Source organism: Equus caballus, chromosome 2 (assembly GCF_041296265.1).
Source record: "Equus caballus isolate H_3958 breed thoroughbred chromosome 2, TB-T2T, whole genome shotgun sequence".
NCBI lineage: Eukaryota > Metazoa > Chordata > Mammalia > Perissodactyla > Equidae > Equus > Equus caballus.
This window is the reverse complement of record NC_091685.1, coordinates 72247678-72274398: the sequence shown is the minus strand read 5'-3', so window position 1 is coordinate 72274398 and position 26721 is coordinate 72247678. Positions and strand designations below refer to the sequence as shown.

The following is a 26721-nucleotide window of genomic DNA, read 5'->3' as shown; positions in this document are numbered from 1 at the left end:
ACCAAAAGAAAGTAAACAAGTCACTGGACTAACGCCAGGGCCAGAAGGCGCAATCCCTGGAAAGCAGAGGAATACCGCAGGAGAAAGGGTTGACCCTCTGAACAAAGGACTAAGTGATTTTAGGACAAAATTTCAAAGCTTTACTAAGAGCACAATAGAGAAGGGAAAAGGTAGAATGATTTTATTTGTGGGGAAGGAATACTTTTTAGGATAATGTCTCATTCCAAAATTTGTTTTATAAGGATTAGAACTCCAGGAAATTATTTCACCTCCCTATAAAAATATGTAATAAATTGTCTACTTTGTACTTAATGCACACAGGTTGTATGAAGTTTATTCTTTTCCAGTTTATTTTTTGGTAAAAAACTATGCCCCCCTAATTATATGAATGAAGGCCTCAGATTTTGGTGGGTACAAATGCTCATCTGAAATACAGAATTAAGGTGAATTTAAGACATTTTAAGGCATAACACTTCATAGTAAGATTTCAAATCAGTAACAGAGAAAATGCTACCTAAAGGCAACACCTCCACCCATTAGAAATTTGCTTTATTTATGAAATGCAATACAGAGGGAATAAAGCTTACAGAAACAATAAAACAGATGACGCTTCTTAAAACAAACGTTTATGTATCTCTGCATTATGTGAAAGCGGTCCACTATTTTTAGTTTACTTCATGGTGTTCTTCTGGGCAACAAACAGTGCTTCACTTTTAATTCATATTATCTCAGCAGATACTTGTCTTATTATATATATTTTTTCTTTCCTAATGCACTCCTAGAACCCCAGTGCCTGTATCAAACAGAACTGCCCTCATTTGTAATCATTATTCAAGGCCAGAATCACTAAAACAGGGTCCGTTGTTCTGAGTGTAACCGAACCAAGTCAGTGGGTCAGAAGGAGAGTCAGATCTCTGAGAACTCAGCCACACTCTCCTGGCTCAGGAAGAACAGAAAGAGAATTCTCTTAGTGGGCAGAATTCTCCAGCTGCTTTACAACAAGCAGGTACTGATGTGAACCTTTAATAAAAACGGGCAAAGGATAAAACAAGAAAGCGATTGCTGACAATGGAAGAGAAGCTGGAAGGAAGTAGAGGCAAACAGGTTTTCAGTGACTGACAGATTTCATCCGGATACAGCTCTGAAGTGGTTGTCTAAAGAAAAAACACGAAAAAAGGCTGGGGGCCCAACCCGTCTAAAAAATACGGGAGGAAAAAGTAGAGACTAGAGTATGTTGCAGCAAGTAGTAAAAGAAAACCAGTGCTTGATTATTACAAATTCAGTTAAAAAAACTTAGGAGGATGTGGGAAAATATCTTGAATATGTGAATAAATATTCCAGCATAAAGCCTTCTAGGCATTTCTTAGTTTTCTCGTGGAACAACACTGAACTCACCTTTCACAAACAACAGGCCTAGACTCATTCACGACAGCGCCCAGGGAGGAGCACGGCTGACGAGGAGGTGGAGCGATGGGAACAGCCGAGTCCAGGGAGCTGGCCTTGCGGTGAAGAGCATCCTGGGCCAGAGCCGCGCCTGCAGCCCCCGCTGTGGGCGGGCCATCCCCATCCGCGGGGCAGGAGCCTGCCCTGCCGTGGGCGCCCCCTAGTGGCAGCTCAGGACCCACCGCTCCCTGCAGAGGCAACTCGCCGCCACCCAGCTCCACTTCCAGGGTAGGTGAGGCTGGAGGGGACACTCGGGGCTTACGTTTAGTGGAGGCGCCAGAAAGCAACTTCAACAAACCCTTTTTTTCTTTCTAGAAAAAAAAAAGAGTACATTAGTTGGAGACAGACGGTACTGTTGCTATTGTAATCTATAGGGTGCTACAGTTTCAATTTTTGATTTGATCTTTTAAAATTATTTCTGTGGATATTTGGTTATTCATGATCTAGCTACTAATTTCGGTAACCCAACCTTTTGCTTCTCTTTCTTCTCCCTTTCGGCCTGCATGTTTTTGCTTGTTTTAGACATTCCACTGTCCATCCCTGTCTTCCATTTAGGTAGAATAAGCAGGTAAAAAAACTCAAAAAACTCACCAATTCACATCTCAGGCTTGGTGAAGGCAGAAGTAGACATTTTAGGACAAAATGGAAATTTCAGATTATGGATTTAATTTCCTGAAATTCTGCCTATCTACCTCTAATTCTTGTGTGCTGAATTAAACACAAACCTAAGAGCAGTTTACTTTCCATCCACAGACTTGATTCCTACCATTTATGGGTAGTGAGGTCTTGATCAAGGTTAAGGGCTAAACCACTTCTCACATGTCACCACCTTGATGAAATTTACCCAGCCAATAATAACAGAAGTCAAACCATTTCTATTGTACAAGTATCTGTAGAAAGCCAAAAACAACTCCACAAAATTTTAAATAAAGCTTCAGTACAATCAAAAACATTGTCTCTTTTTGCAAGCAAATGTACAAAAAAGAAGCTTTCCCAGCAATCTCACTCCACAGAAACCATCTCTTGAATCTTTGTCTGTTTTGACACTTCTGCTCTTTGTTCTGCTAGGAAAACCAGATCTCGGCCAGCTCTTCTTCATTCCAAACTCTAAGTGTCAATGTTCTTGCTGATGACCAAGCATAGATAACAATCATCATTTGAAATTGTTTTACTAAGATGTCACCTGCATCATAAATTCCTCAGAATGGAAACATTGCTTGAAAATAAAATTATTTCATAGAAAAATAATTCTTTAGAAAACTCTGTAGGAAAATTGGAATTATTAAGGTCCACTCGGAGAGAAATAGAATTATGAGGGGTTCACAAGGAGATATAACACTGAGGAATTTTTCTTGAGAATGAGTTAGTTCATACTCAGTAAAAATCCCTTGGGGAAAAAGAGTCTGAAGCCATAATAACACAGTTCCATTAGAGACACGATGACAGAAAAAAGGAAGAGACAAAGGTAATAATTTATTGGATGATGAAAAAGCATCCCAGAGAAACTGCACCAGAGACCCCCATTTACCTAATATTGCTCACAGTATGTGTGTGTTAACCCATGGGTTAGAAACAGAGGGAGGGGAAAGATAGTGGGGAGCGGTGGTCATTTCTGTACATGCTCAACTCAGGCTGCCAACGAGCAGAGCCGATCAATCGATCTCCTACCCCTCTTCTCCCTGCTCCAGCCTGAGGAAGATTCTTTTGCATTTCTCTTCAAGGCCTGGCCTCAACTCCCCTTACTGGCTTTGCTTCATTCAACTTCACATTTTCCAAGGGGTTACTATATGCATGCCAATAAATGATCCTATAAACTTGGCTACCTGCTTGAGTGCAGTACCTGTACGTCATACACCTCTGTATCACGCACAGTGCCTAGTGTAGAGACCGTGCCTACTGAGCTGAGAGGCAAAGACTGGAAAAGGATGAGACAGGTGGCAGAAGGGAAAATATTTAGCTAGTCCCAGGGCTAAGGAAATAAGAGAGGATATTTTGGATTTCCCAAATCCAGTGGTGAGAAAGATTCCCCTCTACACAATGGCCAATGAAGTGGGCTGATGAAACACCTGCCAAGGCTACTGCCACACTTCTTGAAGGAAGCCTGAGGTCTGGGGGGCCAAAAAATGAGCTGGGAAAGAATAACATCAATAGCTTATCCTTCTAAGGAACAGTCAGCCACTACTTCCAGCTATTCCTGCCATGATGTAAGAAAGCACACTCTAATTCCTGGACCCCCAGAGATCCAGTGTGAACATCAAGTCCGTTGATAAATTACAATCTTAGCAAGTCACAGCTAAAGATGTTTCTTAAAAGCTCAGTTCCGGGCACTCAGAAAAATATCAGTTAACTGAATGGTGCTCAGGGAACAGGCCCTAAAGTGATTAAGAAGAAAAATGACTTGGTTCATCTAAAATGATTAAACACATTAAATACAGCTTGCTTTAATGACTTCTAAGGGATGTGTTATCATCATCAGCCATTGCTAACTACCCACAGTGCAGAAGGCAGAGGAGTAGGTGTGGTGTCAGGGTGTGGGGTAAGTGGGAGTGCTAACACAGAAAAGATGCTGCCCTGGTGCCAAGGAGCTGTGCTTTTTATATTATATTCTGATGGTTTCTGCATTAGCAGAAATGTGCCACTTGAGAGAGAGAATTTTGCAAACTCAGACACTTATCATCTAAGGACACCTTTGTTTTTTCAAAATCCAACAGCATAAATGAAAACTACAGATGAATTAATAAAGACTACACTTCAGCAAAGCAATTTTTTGAATGTAATGTTAGCATGCATGAAAAAAGGGCATACACTTTAACAGAAACCTTAATAATTCTTCTCTTGTAGGTTTTCCAGGAAATTATTCCTAGATGAAATAATGTTTTTACAGTCATAATTTTCTCTTCAGAAGATTTGATGATTTAAAACCACATCTCATAAAAAAGAACTATTTGGGTCAGAAAATAATCACCAGATAGCCAGAAAGAGTAACTTTTACATATAAAAATAATTTCTGAAGATTAACTTAATAACTTTCTATTAGTCATATAACAGAGGATGAGTAGAATATGGGAAACATCAAGTCAGAACTCCTTCCCAAGCAAAAATAAATTTCATTTCTACCCACTGCCTCTTCCTCTTTATTCCTCTTCTTGTCCTCAGATGTACAGAGAAAGCAGCAAAAGATAAAAAGTCTTCCTGGGCCATAGGTCATCAAAAATCGACATAGTCAGGTTCCTGATAATCAGAGTCGCTGTTCTTAGGGAAGGCACCTCAGAAACTTAATTCATATGATTGTCTAATAACAATCACTCATTTTTCAACAAGTATTTATTGGGTGTCTAATATGAGCCAACAATGTACTAGGCTCTGGGAACACAGTAGTGAGTAAGACAACAAGCAGTCACAGTCTCTAGCATGGCTGCAAAACAGGCACTCTGCGAAAACATAAAGCAGAGTAAAGAGAGAGAGAACGACTAGGGGGCGCTGTCTGAGATGGGGGGTTCAGGAAAGGCTTTTTAAAGAAAGTACATAGGAGAGAACGGCCATGTGAAATTCTAGAGATAAACACCACCGGGTTCAAGAATCTCGTTAAATGCTTTTACAAGGATTTCCACATGCATTCCTCGCACCCACCTGATGACAGACGAATCAAAATCAATCTTATTCTCATTGTCTAAACCTCTCTAAGCTTGCCCAAAACTACGCAGCTCGTAAGGAGTGGAGGTGGGATTTGAACCAAGCCTCGCTCTTCTTTGAGTTCAGCACAGGCAACCTCTCTAGAAGCACCTCCACTCTGTGGAATAAGAGCAGATCCATTTACTGATGGCTGCAGATCATAAAGGCCGTCTGGAGCCGAACTCTGTGTGCAGATCTGCACTGTCCAGACCTGGTCTGGATCCCAGCTGTCAGCAGGGGCAGGAACAGTGACTCTGACCACTTAACAGGGAGAGTGGGCTTCTCCTTAAGAGAATGAAATGGCGAAGCCCACAGACCATCTTGTTTTTGACAGGGAAATAAGAACTGGGAGAAAGGAAAATCATGTGAGCAAAGAAAAGTGATCAGTAAGGACTTCAGGCAAGTGTTCAGAATAGAAGAAATTGGGAATTTAAAAACTAGATGGGTCCTCTGCTTAAGAAAAACCAAGAATAATGGCAAAGTTCCTCAAACATGAGCAGACTGACTGAAGAAAGCCTGCGGTTGGCTCCTTAAAGGAAAGAGTCATTAGCAATTGCAGGGGTAGGGGGAAGGTTTGAGGCACTAGATGTTGACCTTTTGTGGCCTACTTGGAGGAATGCCGTCTTTCAGGAACAAATCCAGGATAAGGCGGAGAGCAGGAGAACCAACCCCCACTCCTGCTGATTCGTCTGAGAATAAATGCCAATGTCAGAGAAGACTTACGAAGCATCTCCAGACTATGAAGGCTGAAGCAGGAAATGGTAGTACTGGGAGGGTGTCTTCTTTTCTTTATCTGATGTGAGGGTTAAAACTGTTAAATTAATTAAACCATTCGAGGTTTAATTAGAGGCCATTAGTCTGAGGTGGTTCTAATGCCTTAGCAACCTACATTAGCAAACCAAAACCTAAGCCAAAAATGCCTCAAGGTTAAGACATAAAAACCTAAGACAACCAATCACAACAGCCAACTAGGCTTTCCCAAATAAGGCAATGGTTTGAGCTATCGCCAATCCAATAATTTCCTTGCTTGCTTCCATGTCTTCTCTATGAAAGTCTTGGCCCTAGTTCCTGTCAGCTGACTGCTCCAAACCATCTCCAGTGCGGGGCTACCTGATTTGTACATATTTTTGCTCAAATAAACTCTTAAAACGTTTAATATGCCTCAGTTTATCTTTCATCAGAACTTAGAGAATATAAGAACAGTCAATTACATAACTGGTGCTGAAGAAAAAGACTTTATGATTTTATTTACTGGATGAAAGCTTAATATACCAAAATAATATTTGTTATATTTTAGTATATGGGGGAAAAAGCATATATACATCATAAATCAGTGGTTTTCTTTGCAAACTTGGATCATGTTTAAGTTTTCTGTTTGGATGTCCAGATTCTCTCTAACTTCTAAAGAAATATGTATAATTAAAAATCTTTTATAATAAGAAAACTATATATATACACACACACATGCACACACACATACACATACACACACATGTATACATAGCATCTCATAAGGACTGGGAAACACATTTGCCTGGAGACTAGCTGATCAAACAATGAAGCCTTTAACTGAGTATGAAACTAGAAGAATGTCCAGATAAAGCTATTAAACTGATAACTGTAAAAGATATCAGGGATCTCATAGAAAGAAGAGTAATAATCATAGAAGGCTCAGGATTTCAAACAAGAAACAACCGAGATGATGGTTGGAAAGATATTACATGAGTTTAAAATGCCTACTTATCAAACCACAGAATGCAGTTACCAAAACCCACTAGAGATTTTAAGTCAGGGACAAAAACACCTTTCTGAGACTTTGTGAGATAGGACTTCCAAATAAAATATTGCTTAAAAGGAACAACCCAGCTAAGTGAGGAGCTGCAATAGTCCTGTATGTATCTGGAAAAGCTACGTGCCTTTGTGGACACCCGTGGCAGCCCACTGCAGAACATGTGGGTACGGAGAAGAGGAGGCGGCAATCATCAAGCCATCATTTGGGGGATACACTGTGCACTGCCTGGAGAGTTTATGTAAATGGATGATGCTGAGCCCATAATGACAAAGGAAGATAGAAATAATGAGGGAATTGTCCAACACCTGGATATTTGCTGGAAATCTCAAATAAAACTAGAATCTCTGATACAGTTAGAATCTCTTATAGAATTTTTCCTTGACTTGCTGATAATTTCATCTCATGGAAGGTTGAGCAAACTGCAACTTGGGATATAATTCTGATCAACTAGGGAAAAGTAGGGACCAGGTAAGTAAGGGTAGGGGGTACAGGGGTTCAGCTGGTGAAGCAGAAATACCAAGGACTTAGAGGTAAGCACACAAAGAGCAGTTGACTATAGTCAGGTCTGGACTCTAAAGTTTAAAAGAACTGATTTTGAAAGTTCAAAGAAAATATATGCATGACCTAAAACTCAAAAGGAAAGATATTTCAAGAGGAATGGGAAGACTCTCCAGAATGAAATTCTAACCATACAATTGCAAATTACCCCAGTAGATGGAAACGTAGAGGCATCTGAGGGTATGGATGTGATCCCCTGGGGAGCAGTCGAAAAGGGCTCAAAGTTTTAAAGGACTCCCACGAAAAGATCAAGAGAAGGGCCTTCAGAAAGAACATATCACAGCTCGTAGCAATTCAAGAAAGCTAAAGATCAGAATGGGCTTCAACTTGCAAAAATGCTAAAGATCAAAAAAAAAAAAAGGTAGAGAGACTGCTTTAAAGTTATGTTTGAAAGGAGAAGAACAAGAAAGACATCCACCTGCTGTTTGGGATGGATGGTGGTTCTCAGATGGTATGAAGAAAGGAAAGGATAATCTTCCGACTGGAAAGGAAGAACAAACCTTGATAAAAGGGAAATGGGTGAAGAGATTGGGATTTAGAGATCAAAAGACTACTCAATAGGTTGAATTCACCCCTGGAACAGAGAAAACTAACAGCTGAAATGCAACCAATAATCTGCAACAGATCCTGGTGAATCTGGGATCAGGTCAACTCAACAGGCCAAAGAAGGGCACATGCAGTGTTAAATTTCAAAAAGAAGACCACAATGCACTTTGCAGACAGTCTGGAAAATTCTAGAACAGTGTAGGAAATGAAAGGTTTACTTAGAAAAGGAAATGAGACTGAGGAGGAGACTCCTCCAGGAGACACTTGCCAACTGTAAGTAACAGTCGAAATGATGGGGCAATTGGGGCACTGTTTGGATGGGAGAACATCAAAGACATTTTGATCTCAACAGGCACCTGATAAGTTCTCCCATGATATCCTTGTAGACATGATGAGGAATGTGGGGCTAAATGACACTCCAGTCGTGTTAATCATGGAATTACTGACTTTCTATCAAACAGGAGAAGTCTCTCTAGTGGACTTGGAACATTAAATGAGGTAGCAGATTTAGGAAGGGAAAATTTGAAATCTGTGACGTGAGGAATAGTGAAAAATCTTCAAGAATGTAGCCTTCAAAAAAGAGAAGATAACCCTGAAATACCTCAAGGCATCACATGGAAACAAGATCAACATTTTCTACGTAGTCCCTCAAAATAAAGAAAATGGCATATGACACTCTGGAGCCAGGGCACACGTGGTCAATAAGGTGTCCAAGCAGAGGTCAGCGGCCATTTGTCAAGGATCAGGACTCAACAGGATAACCTGTAAGTGCAGGTAGTAGTTGTTGCTGTAACAAATTACCACAAACTTCGTGGTAAGAATCGGGTCCTAAAATCAATGTGTAGCAGGGCTGCATTCCTTCTAGAGGCCCTAGGGAAGACTGTTTCCTTAAGTTTTCCAGATTCTAGGAGCTGATTGCATTTCTTGGCTTGTGGCTCCTCCCTCGCATCACTCTTATCTTTGATTCTGATGTCACCGCTCCTTCTCTGGCCCTGATCCTCCTGCCTCCCTTTTGTGAAGATCCTTGCGCTTATATTGAGGACACTGGGGTAGTCTCCTCATCTCAAGACTTTTAATTGAAGCACACCTGTAAAACCCCTTTTGCTACATAAGGAAATAAATCCTCAAATTTTAGGGATTAGGATATGGACATCTTTGGGGAGCCATTACTCTGTCTCGCAGGGGTCCCTTTCAAGCCTCAGAGATTCAATGTATTCTTTCCTGGTAGGGCAGGGGCTCAAGACTCCCTGTTCTCCTCAGTGACAAGGGCCCTGAGTCACACTGTCCAGAAACCTTCAAATCTAAACTACAAAATAATTCTTTTAAAGATATTGACAAAGTTGAACATGTCAGTTTGAGCACAAGTTTAACGTAGTTAATTATAAACACTGAACAGATACCAATCTCTTTCAAAAACGCTTATGTTAACCCAACAATTAAATATTAACTTTTTAATAGGCTGTAAAGTTTATTTCCTTATAAACCCCTACTTACAGGCTTACCTAACCATTTAAGTAGAGCGACATACATCACCAGGTGGCTAAGAGTTTATGATTACCCCTGAGCTTTCCAGAACTGGGCTATACCTTTAAGAGAAATGCACGAAATACTGAGGAAAAAGTCATGATTATAAAACAATTATCCAGACTTTGTCATCACTCTTCTCTTTCTGTTCACATTTAATCACCATCAATTTCCCTTGCCTCCAACCACCTGTCTCCAAACCCAACCCTAGGTTAGTCTTTCAAACACAGCTTTCCATTTATATTTTCTTTCAAATTCAGCCTCAAATGAGAGATTTGTAAAAGATCTATGGATTTAATAAGTAAATTTTCCCCTATATTCCAAGTCAAGAGAAAAACTATCCATGCTGATTATAATCAAATATACTGTAGAAAAAACAAATCCACGAATAACACTTTTGATAAACAGTTCCAATCCCTTTATATATTAAATTTTTTTGCAGAACTGTTAACAAGAAGCCACAGTGACTGAACAGGAAGAATGAAGGACCGCACAATGAGGAAAGAACAAGTAGACAAAGGGGAAAGGAAATTCCTCCATGAGACGTAAGCTGCATGAGGAGTAGTGACTAAGTCTTATTCACTGTGGTCTCCACAACATCCAACACAGGGTCTGGGAACTGGTGGGCGTTTAAACGCAGAGAAACATGACTCTAGCACCTGGCAGAGTGACTCATACATGGTGGGCACTGAAGGATCGTTGAACAACGAGTCTTTTCATCACTAGAAAGCACGGGACACAACATAAGCAGAGAAAGAGGACGCTGGTCTTACTTTACTGTCCTTGTCTGGCTTGGTTGCTGAACTGTTCCCACAAGCTGATGAAGCACTGTCAGGAGAGGTGGGAAGTCCGGGGAGAATGGTCACTGTTCGGCCACTGGGCTCAGTCTCCAGAGAGGCAGCGGTGATGTTCGGGGAGGTCAGTGAAGCAGCTGCAGCACAGGCCAGGGGGACATTGACTCGACCCATATTGACGGCAGCAACGTGGGTGGCAGGGCCTGCCATTGAAGGCGGAGGTTGTGGGGAGGCCAAGGAATGGTGGGGCAGGCCCACAGACGCAGGGCCCAGGCAGGCGGCATTCTGTACCTGGATGGGTGTCACCGCTGCTGTAGGGCGTTCTTGGTTGTGTGCTGCAACTGGTAAGATGACAGGAGGGAACACAGTAAAATTCGACTTTCTAATAAATGCTTCTAACTGAAACATGAGTCATTTCACTGCATCAGACCATAATGAAAGGTTGCTATTGCATTTATTATAATAGATAATGGATGTATGGGTGGTTTAAAAGCACTTAATCTTAGCTGGGTCCCTACACACTATTTTCCTTCCAGATTAGCCTGTGAGTCTGTTGAGTGCTTAGAAGCTCAGCTATTATCCCAAAGCCCTTCAGCTAGACAGAAGGCCTTTCCACGGAGTGAGAGACACAGAGCCAGTTTCTGATGGTACTCTACAGTGTCAAACTAGGTTGGCCTCCAGTCCTTTTTTTAATTATTCTCCCTTTTCTTATTAAGCATTTTCTTTCTTTTGGTTTTTCTGATAGAGGTCACAAGTTTACCACACCATCGTTCCCTAAGACTCCTGGTAGGTTTTCAATGCTATAGAAAGAAGAAAGCTATTTAAGATCCCACTGGATCTAAAACAGACATGTGACTAAGTTCACCAAAGTAATCAGCACACTGGTGAACAGAGTAGCACATGGTGGTCGCAATGCTGCAGCTGCAGCTGCAGCAGTGAGATCTGAGATCATGTGATCTTGACTGTGATCAAGTACTATTGACATTCTTAGAATCAGCCTAATTTCTTTCAGACTTTTGATCCGTGACTCAGGCTTCAATTAACGTGTAGGGCAGGCTTAGCCAAAACAAGCAGATGGAAAACGCCACTGACTAGACTGTGCCCGCTTCTATTTCCTAATGTTATTCTTTATTTTTATTTTACATGTGCTTTTCTCAACATCTGTTGTAAAAGATCTGGTATTAGGCAGGCAACCCTGATGCTGTCCGGTCTGGTGTCCTCCTTACCTGTCCTCACAGCATTGCGGGCCTGGTTGACTGTCATTTGCCCAGTCATGTGCAACAAGACCTTAGCCTGAGGGCTGGTCTGGATATGAGCTGCTGACACCACTGCTGTGGGGACAACACTGGGACTCGCAGCCATACCATTGCCCTGGAGCTTCTGGGCAGGCCCTCCTGCGGTGGAAGGACTGACCATGGTCACCCCTCGACTTGTCTGACCAGCAGTAGACATAGGGACTTTAGCTTGGGAAGCATTTGTCACCGCCCTGCCAAGACAGAAACAGACAGAAAGCCCAATCCATCAGTGAAATGGGAGACAGAACAATTAAATGCAAGAAAAATGACTCAGAGCTTTAAGAGAGAACATTCTAAAAAATGAATGGAATTATTTTTACAAAGTGTAAGAATAGCAAATTCAAGGAAAACATGTCCCTGAGGCAGAGAAAGGTCTTAAAATGTATTCTGAGTCACAGAGAATCACACATCATACTTTGCTCAAGAATATACAGTACTGGGTTCAGCTTTCCATATCAAGACCAAACCTCTCCACTGACTTGAAGGCCCTGGATTCTTCTGCTTCATCTATTGAAGAAGCCAGGTTTGCTACCTTACAATATTCCACATTTCCATTGCCTTGCTCATGTTTTCTGTCCTCTCCCTAACTGCCCCCAGTCCTGTATGTGCGTGTACACACACTCTTGGAATGTCCTCTCTGGCTTCTCTTGACCTATCTTAATCTCATTTATGTTTCAAGATCCAGCAGAAACCCTGTCATTTCATGAAGCCTTGCCTAAGGCTCAGGCTTAAGACTTTATGATTCTGCTCTGTTCACGTGGATTTCTTCCCTGTGGCCCTTAAATACAAAATGCAGTGTATTATTTTTTAGTAAATTCCTTAATAAATACTCTTGACTCACAAAAAGTTCCTTGAAAGCAGGGCTGGTGTGAAATGGTTCTTTTCCATTCCTCCAGTATTTGCACAGTTACAGGGGTAGAGCCAGCTCTAAACTAATACGTACTGGCTGAATTTAATTAAATTAGGTTCAGTGTAGTTTTGTGTAATGTATTTTCTTGATATTCTAAATTTATTTAAATGACAATTCTATATATAGTAACTTTCTATTAAATAAAATACCTTATTAACTCGAACGTCCTTATTATTTACCATGAAGAAAAACAGAGAACTTACTATAGGTAAGCATCTCTCCAGAGACTTTGAATAATTTGTTTTTGAATCTTATGAAAATGTTTTCCTTCATTAACTTAACTTTTTGTTGTTGTCTGGTTTGTTTTATTTCCCTTAGTTGTTATTTGTTTCCCACCAGGGAGGGTCTATTTGCCACCTTCTGGATGGGCCGAATCCTGAATGTAGATTTTTAACATATACAGAAAAGAGGGTTTATATTGATTAAAAATCTGCAAGTCAAATTAAAGCTAACGTTCTGTCACCACCTGCAACAATAGTGATTTCCCTTTGATTAGGCTGCTGGCCAACCTATGAATCAAGGCCAACAGCTGACAAACATGTCAGTTCATTAAGCCATTTATTTAAAATCCAGGGGTTTGAGGAATGATTTAACGCAGTTTAACCTGGACCATTCTGAGCCCCGCAGCCAAAAACTGGGGCTTCCTCAGTGTTGATGCCATTATAGGTCATTTCCTTCAGTTTCCAAGGCTACTTTCCTCAGTGACCAGAAGGTAGACTATCTTTAAATAAAATAATGAAAATTTTGTATATCTAAAGCGCATACTTCCTAGTACCCTATAATGGGCTTTCTCAACCTCGGTGACATTTTGGGCCAGATAATTCCTTTCTGTGGGAGCCTATTCTGTGTATTGTAGGATGTTTAGCAGCGTCCTTGCTTCTATGCACTAGATGCCAAGAGCAACCTCGTTCCCCACCCCACTCCATAGTGATAACCAAAGATGTGTCCAGACATTGCCAAATTCCCCTGGGGAGCAAAACTGCCCTCAGTTGAGAAGGATGAAGGACCTACATTATACTTAAGAAATTTTATTTCTGACTGTATTACAGAAATTAATTGCCAGAATTCAGAGGTTGTCATCAAGCTACTGGAATAAATACAGAGCAGACCACCTGGGTTTGGGGACTTCTTCACTATGAGAGCTCAGACACATTATTTAATCTCTCCGTGCCTCTATTTCCTCATCTATTAAGTGAGGATAATAGTAACACCTACATCCATGAGTTGTTTAAGGACTTAAGAGTCAATATATGCAATGTGTTTAGAAATCTGCCTGCTGGCACATAGTAAGCATTATATAAACATGTAAGTATTGGTAATATAAGCTTTTGTGTATACTAAACACCACATTTTTTGTTTTCTAGCAGAAAAATGTTGAAAATGGTGTAGTTGTGTCTTGTCAACATATAACTTAAAGCAAATAACTTACAACCCAGTACATTTATTGGTAGAAACCTATAATTTCACATACATCCATGTGAAAAGTAACCTAAGAATTTTAGAGTTAGAGGGATTTCAGCAAATATAGATACGGATTTTTAAAATGTTGGTTATATAACAGGCAATTATAACGTGAGAAGAAATATGGATAGGCTGAAAACCATGGACAAGAACAAAGCTGCTCTGTTTAGAACTCAGTGAACCATTTATTCAAAACCATACCTCGTGACTGGTGCCACGTAATTGCCAGGGAAAACCCCGATCTTGCTGGTGTGCATCGAAGTCCCTTTGAACCAGCCATCTTGGCAACGCTCAAACACTAAAAACATCTCCCCTTTTCTCAGCTCCAGCTCATCCTCTTTCCGGGGAGTGTATGGATATATAGCAACATACCTAGAAGGGAAAAGAATATTTGATTTCAGGTGGAGTAGCAGATAATACCCCAAGATGCTCAAAACTCTTCTCTGCTACAAAGTCTTGAATATTTTGTACAAACATAAGCAGAAAGTATAATCCTTTAACCTGTAAGCACCAGGGTAATTGTCCATTGAAAGAGGTTTTTCCATCCACATTTAAAAGACAGAGGCCTTTCTGATTAAGAACCGCCAACCTGTTCACGGTCCTGCTGGTGTGAAGGTGACTATCCCATCAAACGGATTTTGTGTGGTGTGAAAGAATTAATGCAGCTTCCCAGAGGGCCCACCCTGCTGCTGGGGATTAGGTACCCACTGGGAAAACTGAGCTCTTCAAATGGCACTTGTTAGACTTGGGAAGTAGCCCCAAATGAGGACATATGGTGTGAAATCCCACTGGGAAGCACAACGTGCTGCCAGCCACACACAAGTCAAACCTGGAGCCTTGGGCTGCACCTGCTTTTGTATGCCCAGCCAGGAAAAAGGCTGGATTTAAAAAATCAAAGGGAAAGTAAGTCCAGATCATAGAGAGTGCAGAACAACCCCATGATGCAAGGTGACTGTGTCACCAACATCTGGAAACCAGGCAAGCAACACTAACTAATAGTTTTTACCGCTAGTTCTAAACTGTTCCATGTATAAATTCACACAATGCAGGATCCACAAAAATCTAGCCATATTCTCCCATCAGTAAACTCAGAACAAGATAATTAGACTTTTCTAGATACATATTGCTGGGGACTTAAGAGTTTTCACATGCATACTCCAACTAGATCTGATTTGTGTGGAATATCTTCCTATTCTTTAGTATTCTAATGCAAGGAAAGAAAATGGAGACAAAAAGCTCAAACAGGAGTAGTACAAAAAGGCAGATCCATCCACTATAATGTTATGAAGAAGCAAAGAGCCAGGTTTCCCTGAACTCTGAAAGGCCGTCACTCAGCAGGATGGCCGCCTGGCGAGCTCATGCATTAGGCCCACTTTGTTTCAGCAGTTTCTGAATTATATGCATGACTGGGTAGAAGTTTGCAGGACACAAACAACTTGGATGAGCCCTAAGCCTGTCACCAGCTCATATCAGAAAGGTGTTTCTCTACCTCTGCTGTTTGGGCTTAGTTTGAAATGAACGTTTACGCAGTAACAGATGACACCCTCACTTACACACTGGGGCGAGTCTGAGGCCGTAAATGTGCAATCTGCTCTGTGGGTCCTGCGCTGGGCCTCGGTCCCATCCCAGCAGCAGCAGCAGCAGCAGCAACAGCAGCAGCGCCCGGAGGTGTGGAGGCCAGGAGAGGGGGCGGGGGAAGAGGAGGATTCATAGTCTGGTAAAAGAAAGAAAGAGAGGAAAAAAGAAGGAACAAAATATTTATTTACATCTTTTATGGAAGGTGGGAGGGAAAATGAATCAGAAATCCACGGAGAAAGACTTTAATGGAATCCACACAGAGCAGAACGAGCAGGCTACCTCCCATGAAAGCCTCTTTTTTTTAAACTTCATCTCTTGTTAGTCTTTAAAGATCTTAAAGCCACAGCAGCCTTTTTAGCAAACAGGTAAGTAATCACACTGGGGAGAAGGGGAAGAAAAAAATGAAACAATTGCATGTACTTTTAAGATTAATAGCACTTCTAAGTACAGACTTGGACAAGAATCCAAATGCCTTTCAAGGGGGCAACTATAATGTCACAGCGCTTGCTAGGAATTAATTTGTGATTGTTTCTGTAACCTGAAACTTAAACACAACACAAAACAATTTAGCTGCATTCTGTCTCAAACCATTCCCTCAGAAGAAAATTTCCTTTGATGCCTGGTCTCCAAAAAGCCCAAACAATAGCAAGCCACAATCACTGGGCTATTGTTGCTACTTCTGGTTATTCTTTTCTTAACTTTGCCAGCTTTTGAAATTTAGTACTATCAAGGCTGGTAATCTTTAACAAGTACACCAGTGAAAAGCTGCTGGTTCCTTTATGGGCACAGACTAATGGGGTTCTGCCTACAGGCTTCCATGCCCTTTGAAAAACTCAATGGAGCAATTGTTACCTTCTGATCTACAAACCCCAGATAATTCTTTAGGGTCTGTATACTGAAACTCCTGGGAAAACAGGCACACAAAGACCCGCCTGAACCCCCACCACGCCCTCCCCAAATCTTTGAACCACTAGATGTAAAAACTGAATCAAGGAAGAAATAAGGAGACTAAAGAATGCACCCAGGAAAGCGTAAATGGCTTCCACACACCAGCATATTAATAAGAAAAAGCTAATGATCTCTAAACATGGTTCATAATAGTCATTTTGTTTCTGTTTTTTTGAATATCAACATGTACTTCATCAGCCTGTTAATGTACATAGTTCCAGAAACATAATAAACTGAATAGAGAAAATTCTCAAATTTCTAGACATACGTTGCAATTGTTTCACACGTTATATTTAATTTTTTGCTGAGGTGACTTTCAAGAAGGATTTTTCCCATACTGCAGCTGAGCTGTTGCAGAACATTCCGTGCAGAAATAAATAAGGTACAGAGCTGTGAACAGACTGCTAACCTGGCTGAGGCAGAGGTCAGTTCAAAAAGTTAGAACTTCATGAATGTTACTCACGTTCTCCATACAAAACATGACAGCATTAAGATTTGTTACAGCTCTGGAATTTGCATGTACTGGGGCTTGGAGCTTTCAAAACCTTTACCCAGGAGAAGGTCAAGTGTTCACTCCATTCGGTCTCCTCCCAGTGACAAAGTGGAGAAAAATAAAGATAATCCTGGTCAAACACTCAGCAAGTGTGACCCGGGCAGTTCACGGGTGATAACACATCAGTGGCTTGACGGGCGAGATAACAAGTCTAGACTGTACATAGAATAATATACAGAGACTGTAAAATTACCACTGAACTGATTTCCATTGAAACCTCCCTAAGCCCAACCTCAAAACAGCGTGGCCTTCTGTGGAAAGGCAGAAGACAAACGGCACGAGCTCAACAAGGAGCCCAACAACTACCGCTCCTGGAAAGTGAGCACAGAACCAGAAAGCTCCATTTCACACTCTAAGTAGAATTCTATGTCAAGAGGAAAGGAAATTAAAATTGTCTGGTATAGCTTAACTTTATTAAAACGGAGGCTGTACTAAATTGGCCCCAAGAAGAAAAAGGCACAAAACATCTACGGACCTGATAAAAACCTAGCCATATTTTGTCAACAAAATATAAAAAAAGGTCACCTCTTATAGTTAAAAAATACAATAAACAAATGTTTTGTTACTTTTACAAAGAGTAAGTTAGAAGGCATTTAAGATATGGCATAAAAGAGGATATTTTGAAAAATCCCAAAGGTTGTGCTTGAGAGAAAATGCAGTTATTTCTCTCTTTTTTGTGGTTGAAACATAGATGCTCTTAATAAAATTGGGCAGATTTTGTTCCCAGCGCTGGGTTACATATCTTTGAGGAGATGTGCACGTGTGTGTGCATGTGTATTTTGGGTATAGAAGCACACAGACAAACACCAAGAGAGAAAGTCTGATTAAAATCAGATTCCTAGAGGTTGCACAGCCCTGTGGGGTTGGTAAAATGATAGGGCTCTGGTGAGTCCAGGGCCGTGACAGACTAGGAAGTTCTGTGGGTTGCTTTATAAACAACCTAAACTGAAATAATCTGGTGATGTGGAAGTTCAAAAGGTAACCCACTGTGTCTTGCGCTTCAGGCAGTCTGCTATCCTGCGAGACCTGAAATTTCTACAGAGCAAACCACAGCCTTTCATTCACCCACAGCTGACCTGGAGACCTGCCTATTATTTCATAGCCCAGGCCAGCCCAGGCCAGCCCATGCACGAGAGGCTACGATACATTCTCTACCAGCAGCAAAAAATTATCTATGGACCTGCTGGAAGCATAGGTGACATTTTGCTAACAATATTTTGTTCATTTAATATTGTTCAGAACCAAACATGATACTCAAATGTCATTTTCACTAGACACTGCATGCTAAACTAATAGGGGCTTGAGAACTGCTCATCACCTATAGTTCTAGCTTTACGGAAATGCAGCAGTGTTTATTATCAAAGTAAAGTTGTCCATAGCCATGGCCCAGGTCACAGAAATACTGATGTAGAAAACTGGATGTTATTCTGATATTCATTACAAATGAGCTTCCTGCTTGTGCTTCTATAGATTGAGACCTTCTGTTTACCAGTATGTGGTAATGTTCTGACACAAGAATTACCATTTCTGAATAGAATTTAGCTTAAAAACAGGACTTAGTGGTCTGCTAATGTGAAATGGCCATATTTTGCCGTATCCAGGTTCTGTTCCCCTGACCCACTGATCTTGACAGAAGAGGCAGCTTTACACTGTAGAAGCAGCATGGGCTTTGACAGATTCCAATCCTGGCTCAGCCTTTTAGGGCAGTCCTCAATTTCCACCCTTTGTGAGGGAGAGCACCAGGAAAGAACTGTCCTCTCTCTGAGTGGTCTGGGTTCCAGGCCACCGACAGGCCACATTTGCTAGGGGACAGTGTAAGTGAAAAGCTCGAGTATGTGGGTATGAAACCCCTCCTCTCTGGTTCTCTCTCCTCCTTTTGCCCTTTTATGCTACTAGCCTGGTGGTTAGATCTGGATTTGACTAAGGATAGGTGACAAGCTCCATTAGGTCTTAGGCCTGGGCTGAGGGCTGCAGGCCAGCTTACCAGTATAGTGCTTTTTACTGGAGTTTGGGGCACAAGTTGAACTGAGAATAAAGGGTTCATTTTCTTTCCAGCTGTCCTTTATGTGTGCATGGCCCTCATGTACCTCCCAGGGTTGGAAAGTGAGTGGCAGAGGAGACTTTGGGCATTTCGAGGCCCTTGGGCAAATATCATTTAATAGCCCCAATCCCATCATCATTTCTTTCTAAACATCTGATTTCCAATCAACACATTTTCGACACTACACATCAACATCTCTAAACAGTCTGTGTACTGAACTCGGACACATGTACACTGGCCAAAGAGGGAAGAGTTCAAGCTGCTGCGCCCCAAGTCAACAGTTACCAATTTCAGCAGAGTTACCACCTACACGCAGCAGTATTTGTGCAATTAGTTTAGTATTTTACTTTCTTTTTTATGACAATGAGTAGGAAGTAGAAAAATGGAAGTACTGATGCTAGTGATTAAAAAAATCCTTTGGTTTCAGAATTTAATAAAATTAAGATAAAGATGGAAACTAGTGAGTCTTCAGTTTCAACTGGATGCTCACTGGAACTGTGGTACAGCTATGAAGAAAAAGAAGAAATTAAAGAATATCTAAAGAGTGCTAGAAATAGCTGCTTAGAAGACTAGGTCTAAAGAGGAAGATATAATTAAGAATTTGGTAATTTAAAAAATCTCTCTGGGAATGGAATTTCTCTCACAAATTGTAGATGTATTGTTCTACATTTGATTTGTAAGAAGAGACACCTATATTAGTCAATTGACTTTGTATACATTAAGCAAGGTTTCTACGCCTTAACATACCCATGTGAGATGGAGTTATAATTAGAAATAGTTCAGGGTAAGCTGCCTTTTCCAGTGCCCTGGAGCACAGCAGAAGCTCAACATGGTACATGGAAGCTACTGTTATGATTCACGAGACTGTGAAGTTCAGACACCGTCTTACTCATCTTTATACTGCTGTCACTTAGCTTTGCAGACAGAAGGTAACAGATCCTCAATGAGTGTTTCACGAATGAGAAAACATTCTGTGCTTCTACCCATCTTAGAATAATATGATATGGATCAAGATGCCTTGGTTCCTGAGACGATAGAGTCCTTTTTTGTTGTTATGATGAAAGTTTTGGCCATATCCTACCCCTCATCTTGATTTTCAGAACTCCTCCTAATTCCAAGGTTGGCAGTCCCACCCCTGCTAGTTCCAGAGCCCTTTCCTTATCCTGCCTACAGCAGAAAGTTCTACTTAGCCTTCCACAATGGGCCACAATGGACTAACTACATAGTGGCTATTCTGAGAACCTGACATCATTTAATTTTGTTTTTTTAAATAAACACACACACATACACAAAATGTGTGTGTGCAAAATTTTTTTAGTGAGGGTTACACATTTTTGGAATGCAATCTGTTTATGAGTTGGCTGTGGGCTATATTTGGCCTTTATTGACCTGGCTACTTTGTGACATCTTGCAGCTAAACACTTCTCAGCTGGTACAGAGGACCAGTGATTATTATCACTTGTTTTAGAAGCTCTTCTGCCCTTGTGCAGAAGATATAAGACTAAGATCTTCACCTTCCTCTCGCAAAATTAGTCGGAAAAAAAACCATCACTACTATTAATAGTCTGATGTCTGAATTAGATTGGTGTAATACAAGTTTTGCTCCTAAAATTAGATATTTAACATTTTAACTGCTAAATGTGAGATGTAGGGGACAATATGCTCATAACTTCATTCTGCATAAAACATTAAAACGTCTCAATTCATTAAAAAAGTACTAGAAATAATTTCAATTTCCAATTCTAATGGTGGCATTTTATTACCTGTAAATCCATGCCATGAAAAGCATGGTTTCCTTTCTACCATGCTGCATACGATTGCTGTGATAGTACTCAAAGTCTTGGGAGATATTTCAAATTTTAAATAGGATCCTTGCTGTGATTAATGTAAGATGCAGAGGGCACATGTTACTGAGATTTTTTCCACTTAAACCTAACATATTAAATCCAAAACATTTCTGCCAAGCTACCAGGCACTTTGAGATCTAGACATCTCCTGGGATGACAGGCAGGCCTGTTCATAGTTAGCTTTTCATTAAATGGAGTTGGCACAGTAGACACACTGTTTAATAAACCTTCCTCTTATTTAAGATGCAGGCTTTCTTATATAATCCTAGGATGAAATGGTTGAATGTGAATTAATTTTTGTATATTTATGCTCTCTTGTGACCTGTCCCATTGATTTGCCCTAGAGTGCACCTGTAGCTAAGAGCAACTGGCCATTTATTATATTCTAAAATTTTCAGCCCACAAGGGCTGAAATTCAGCCAGCTTTATGTCTTTTCCACTAATTAATTTTTCTAAGATCAGAAAAGTCACTCTTTTTCCCTTAAGAAATCAAGTTAGAATTTTTCCATGTGAAGTAGTCATCTGGAAATGGAAATACCAGTTGGTTATGTATGTATTGGGGTGGGAAGAGAAGGAGAGTCTTCTCTGGAGATGTGCGGGCAGGAGGATTATGGAACTTGGCTCTGGTCAAAACACCCAGGGCTGATGGAATCTCAGGGAAACCACATTTCAATAAAAGTTAACTGAATTTCATCTTCTCCCCAGATGAATCAATGAAACTTCTCCTCCTGCACCAAACAATTGTACTACCTAGGAAGCTGTAACCATTCTGGGAACATAAAAAAAAAGGCTTTAACTCCTAACCAGAACTTTATTAACCTCTATTTAAATCCAAGAACATGATTAACTCTATAAAAAGTATTCAAAAGTCTAAGTCAAGCTAGATAATAACTCTGCATTTATTTATATCCCACCTTGTTTCAAAGTCAGTTTTCAATTATTCATAAAGTGTATCAAAACAAAATAAATACCAAATAGGAAAATGAGGCAAAAGGCAAAGGAGGACAATAAAACTAGACGGAGCCAACATTTTGACTAATATGTTGTGAGGTCCTTACTGGGCGGGGGGGGGGGGGGGGGTTGTGTGTGTGTGCAATTTTGGCTTTAGGCATTCTAGCAGAGGGAAACATAATCTTCACAACATATATAAAACCCACAGCCTAAAAACAAACCAGCTGCTTAGAAGCCTGACTATTCCTAGTACAGGGAGCAGAGAAGCCATAACAAAATGAACCAGGGCTGCCAAGGCATTCTGAGAGTAAGCCAGTGGCACATGTCACAGGCCCACCTTGCAACAGTCCTCATTGGAGGCCAAAGATGAGACCAATAATAGTCATCCCCTTCTACATTCTAGGCACGGTGCTAACTCTACGAAGTAGATAGTATTAGCCTCATTTTATAGGTAAGGATGCTGAGGCTTAAAGAGGCTGAGTAACTTTTCATGGTCATATAACTACTAAGTGGCTGAGCTGGGCTTCCCACCCAGCTCTGTGCCCCCACCACTGGCCACACTGTTTCTCTGAGACCATCACAATCAGGTGAGATTTCATAAAGTAACTTACAGGGGTGGGGTCCACTGGGGAGATCTGATTTAGAGAACTTTTCTATCCTCATTCAACTCAGCACTGGAAGAAATAGTCTGAAAGCATAAGCCCAGGCATTGGCCTGGATGAGAGAGGTCTCACAATTGCTGGCTCCTTGCAGTTCAATTGCCTGCAATTCTAGGAAACAGGATTTAACTACTGTGTTCCTGCCGCCTAAGGTTGCATTTGCTTGCTTCTTCGCTTTTAATTTTCTCTCCGTAGTGTTCCTCTTCTCTGTATCTCTCTCATTCTTCCTATTAATTTCCCCTGTTAGGATGTTTTAAAGCAATTAGTTTTTAGACACTGTCTGCAGGATGCTGTTTTCAGAAGCAAAATGAACATCGTCTGAGGGGGCCTTCCGAGGTAGCAGGGATCTTTGGCAGCCAGAGCTATGGCTGTGCCAGCAGAAGACAGGAAACTACAAGGTGAATCGTAAATGTAGAGATTTGGAATCCACTTCCTGTGTGACTCAAAGCAAACCATTGAGTCCAGGCATCCCAGTTTCCTCAGTATTTCTATAAATGTGTCTTTGTAAGAAATAAGCAAGGTCTAGAAACTCAAAAGAAATCAAGGTGAAGCCCTCAGGAAATCAGGCTGAACTTTAATGAAAATTAGAAGTATTTTACAGAGCTCTTCTAAGAGCTTCAGGCCACTGATCCTCTCCCTTAAAAAATTAGCAGGCTGCAGGCAAGAGGCTTTCTAATTTTTTGTAAGATTCACAGAGATAACAGATGAAAGATCCACCCCACCTGGCAAGTGTCAAGGTAAACTGCAGGTGTTAGGAGGTGAAGTGTCCCAGATCAACATGACTGAATACCAAAGAGAGAAATAGAGATGGGAGACACTATACTCACTCCAAGGGCAGCCGGGTAGGGAACATCTGACGGGAAAGTGAAGGAAGGGCCAGTGGTCACTGGGCTGCTTGGGGGTGGGGTCACAATTAACCCAGTGGTACTTATGTGAACCTGCCAAGTGAAAAAGAAAAGTTAATAGAAAGAAGACTATATTTAATACAACGGGTTATACTGGCTAAACCTTGGAAGGGAAGGCAAATCACACCTTAAAAAAAATCTATAGCTTCTATTATTTTGGGAAGACTGAATCCCTTTCAGTTTATTCAACCCAAATTTACGGATTACCTAACTTGTATTACACACCGGAGAGTCACAAGATAAATACTGGCCACTACAAAGTCTTAATACAGAGTTCAACTGCTGTTGGCTTTCACAATAACAGGGATGCCTCACTCGGGATGGTACCATGAACCAAAGTGACCTTTCAGATGGTCAGCCTGGTGCCCGACTAGCCTGCTAGCCGTCTCCCTCAAGATCCTGTTAAGGTGGCTGTGGGCTGAATACTCACCTGTCTATCAAGACGTTAAATCCATGTGAAATGGTTAAGGTATTTTGCTATTCTCGGGATCGTTTTTCATGACTTTTACCTTTCATTGGGGACACATAATTAAAATGCAGCTGCCTAGACAGACCTACGGCAAGTAATTATTTATAAAACCTTTAAAGAAACAATGTCAAGGCAAATTAACTGTTTTCAAAGGTGTCTTATCCACCATACTACCCAAGATGAATTTACTAGACAGAAATTGAGTTATTCGGGTCATTTTCTTGCCTGTGTTCAGTTACTAGATCAATTTCATTCAAGTTGCATATCAGGTCCAACTGCAGAATGCCGCGGTGTGACCTGATGCTGCAGAAGTAGGGATGCGGGTTCTTGCACAAATGGGATGTTTTTCCTCCACTATTAAAAGAATGTGGCTGGCTGGTGCCTTGTTTCCCCAAAGAAACAATGATACACCAAAAATGCTAGGTTTTTTGTAATAAAAACTTAATCCCTAACATAGTTTCCTCAATTTCCGTAAATTAAGAAAAAGACGATCAGGACAAAGAAAAGCTCGAAGATTTGTTCCCAGAAGGCCAGAAGGAAACTTTCAGTTTCCCACCGGGTTAGGCCTTGCCAAGACCGGGCATAATCAGCACCACAGCATACAATTTATTTTCACAAATAAATCTGTGTTATACGTGGAATCTATATCCTTTTAAAATTACATCCGTACCTGTTAGCTCTTGTATTGATTGAACCTAAGGCTTGAATCTAAGTAGATCCAAGCGATGCCACTAACAAGAGTTTTTCCCCAAAGCCTCATTTTCTGCCTCTCCTGTGAACCATAGCCTATTTCCAATTAATTTCTAAGGGGAAGCACACTGATTTTTCATTGTAGGATAAAACCCAATGGCCTTTAGCTATTTGATCCAATAAATCTGTTTGTATACATACGTCAAGGACAGCTGAAAGTTGGCACCACATTAAAGATGAAGTCTTTCTTAGAGGATACAAGGAAGCTCACTTCAAACTGTGCACCATTATCAATGAAACTTTGGGATAGAAACAAATTACCAAAACACAGCTTCCTGGGCCTGACCCTACAAATATCTGAGAAAGATCTCACTATTGACTGATGTTTCTCTAAAAGGCCCAGACTGGGAGTCAGGATAATTAGCTGCTAATGAGCTCATGGTCTGGGACAAGTCACTTCACGTCTCTGGAGCCCCATGAGGAGCTGGACCAGCGGCTCCCTAAGGTCTCTGCTGTCACAGATGCAGGAGCGAAGCATTGAACATGGAGAATCCTGCAAGCACCAGTTCAACATGGAGCCGCTCCTGGCACTGGAGTAAAGGAGGAGACAGAAGTCATCCAAGAATGACTAAAAGCAGAAGAACAAGAAGCAGAAGTAAACCAGCCAAGGGTGAGCATGTCCAGAATAAATGCCCTGAATAGGGACAATCGGACTTGCTGCTGTGCTCATCCTTTCTGATGGAACTGCCAGTTAGGTTGGTCTCCTCTCCAAGGAACGGCTATGTGGAGAGGGAAGAGCTGGGGAAAGCAAATGGAAATGAGTCGGTGGATCTTCTGCTTCCCCTGAAGCCACTGGCAATACAAAAATGCCACAGAAACATTTAATAGTATGAATCGCTTCACCAGCTGGCAGAGGCCAAGAAATACTGTGAATGTGGCCAGGGGAGCAGACAAAATGTCTTGGTTGCTTGTAGCACCATGTGCTTTTACAGATGTCAATCACAGACATCTGTGTACATTTGTTCTGGTGACTCACCTGGACAGCACAGCCTATAAATAATCTTCTAATTTATATATTTGAAAGTTCAGCTGTCTCTCAATTGTCACCAAATACAATAGCAAGCAAGCCCTTCACTCCCTTCTTCTGTCCATTTCCCCATCCTGTTGCCTAGAATTTGGATGTGACAGGAAGATCTCTAATTGCCATACAGAAACATGAGGATAAGGACCTAGCCAGCTGGAGGAAAGGTGAACTGGAAGGCACCCTCACACCAGCACTGAACTGGCTTCATGGATTTCACTCAAGTGAGAGAAAATGAACACTCACTTCTTTAGGCCCCTTACTTTAGATTTTATAAAAAATGCAAACAAACTTAATCCTAACTAATACATTAAGAGAAAAAAAAATGGAAAGAACATTGAGGGTAAAGGCCGGCATGAATAAGGAAAAGCCAGACAGAAATCAGACCCAGAGTAGGAGACACATTCAACAATGGGCCTCAGTCAAATCTACTGAGAGGTCCCTTGCTGTCTCTTTAAACAGCCTCACATGAATCTTTTTCCTATACCCACTGATCTCCATCATTAGGAGAGTGTGTGCCTGTCACATATATTACACACACTCCTTGCTTTATTGTGGACTGTGCTCCTCTCCAATGTACACAGTACCCTAGACAAGTAGTGTTTTCTGTAAACCTAGGCTGGAGAAACCAGGCAGCACTTCAAACATCTCCCATCCTCTTCTAGAAATAACCTCTCCCTGAGGCAACACATTACCACTGCAAACAGAACGAACTAGAATACGGGAGGAGGGGTGGAATGGTTGAAAGGGAAACTGTTTTAACCAACACAGAAAGAGCCTTGTTTCTTAAGCTACTCAACCAAAACAAAAATAGCTCTACTTCATAGCCTTCATTCCCAGCTCTGGTGTGGCAGCGTCAGACATGCTCACACCTGATTGCTGAGTCCTCTGCAAAAGAGGTAAACGCTAAGTTGATCTTCCTTTCTCTTTTAATTTTCTCTCCTGCCAAAAGATCACTGTCCATTCTTTTAAAGCTATTTCCATTCTAAGTTGCCACCAGTCTT

The 26721-nt window shown here is 41.1% G+C and overlaps 1 protein-coding gene across 4 annotated transcripts in view; it reads right to left on the bottom strand.

Moving 5' to 3' along the window:
* The window catches only part of SH3RF1 (SH3 domain containing ring finger 1), a 183907-nt gene that overhangs the window by 36059 nt on the left and 121127 nt on the right, over positions 1-26721 (bottom strand). For all 4 annotated transcript variants that reach the window (XR_011436688.1, XR_011436687.1, XM_070261384.1 and 1 more), the window contains exons 6-11: positions 23400-23510; positions 15549-15709; positions 14197-14367; positions 11556-11815; positions 10309-10670; positions 1396-1754 (exon numbers count right to left, since the gene is read on the bottom strand). Coding sequence is in view for 2 of the 4 variants with exons in the window: in XM_070261384.1 (XP_070117485.1) it covers positions 1396-1754; positions 10309-10670; positions 11556-11815; positions 14197-14367; positions 15549-15709; positions 23400-23510 (1424 nt within the window). In the remaining 2 variants the exon portion in view is untranslated. The remainder of the gene's footprint in view (positions 1-1395; positions 1755-10308; positions 10671-11555; positions 11816-14196; positions 14368-15548; positions 15710-23399; positions 23511-26721) is intronic.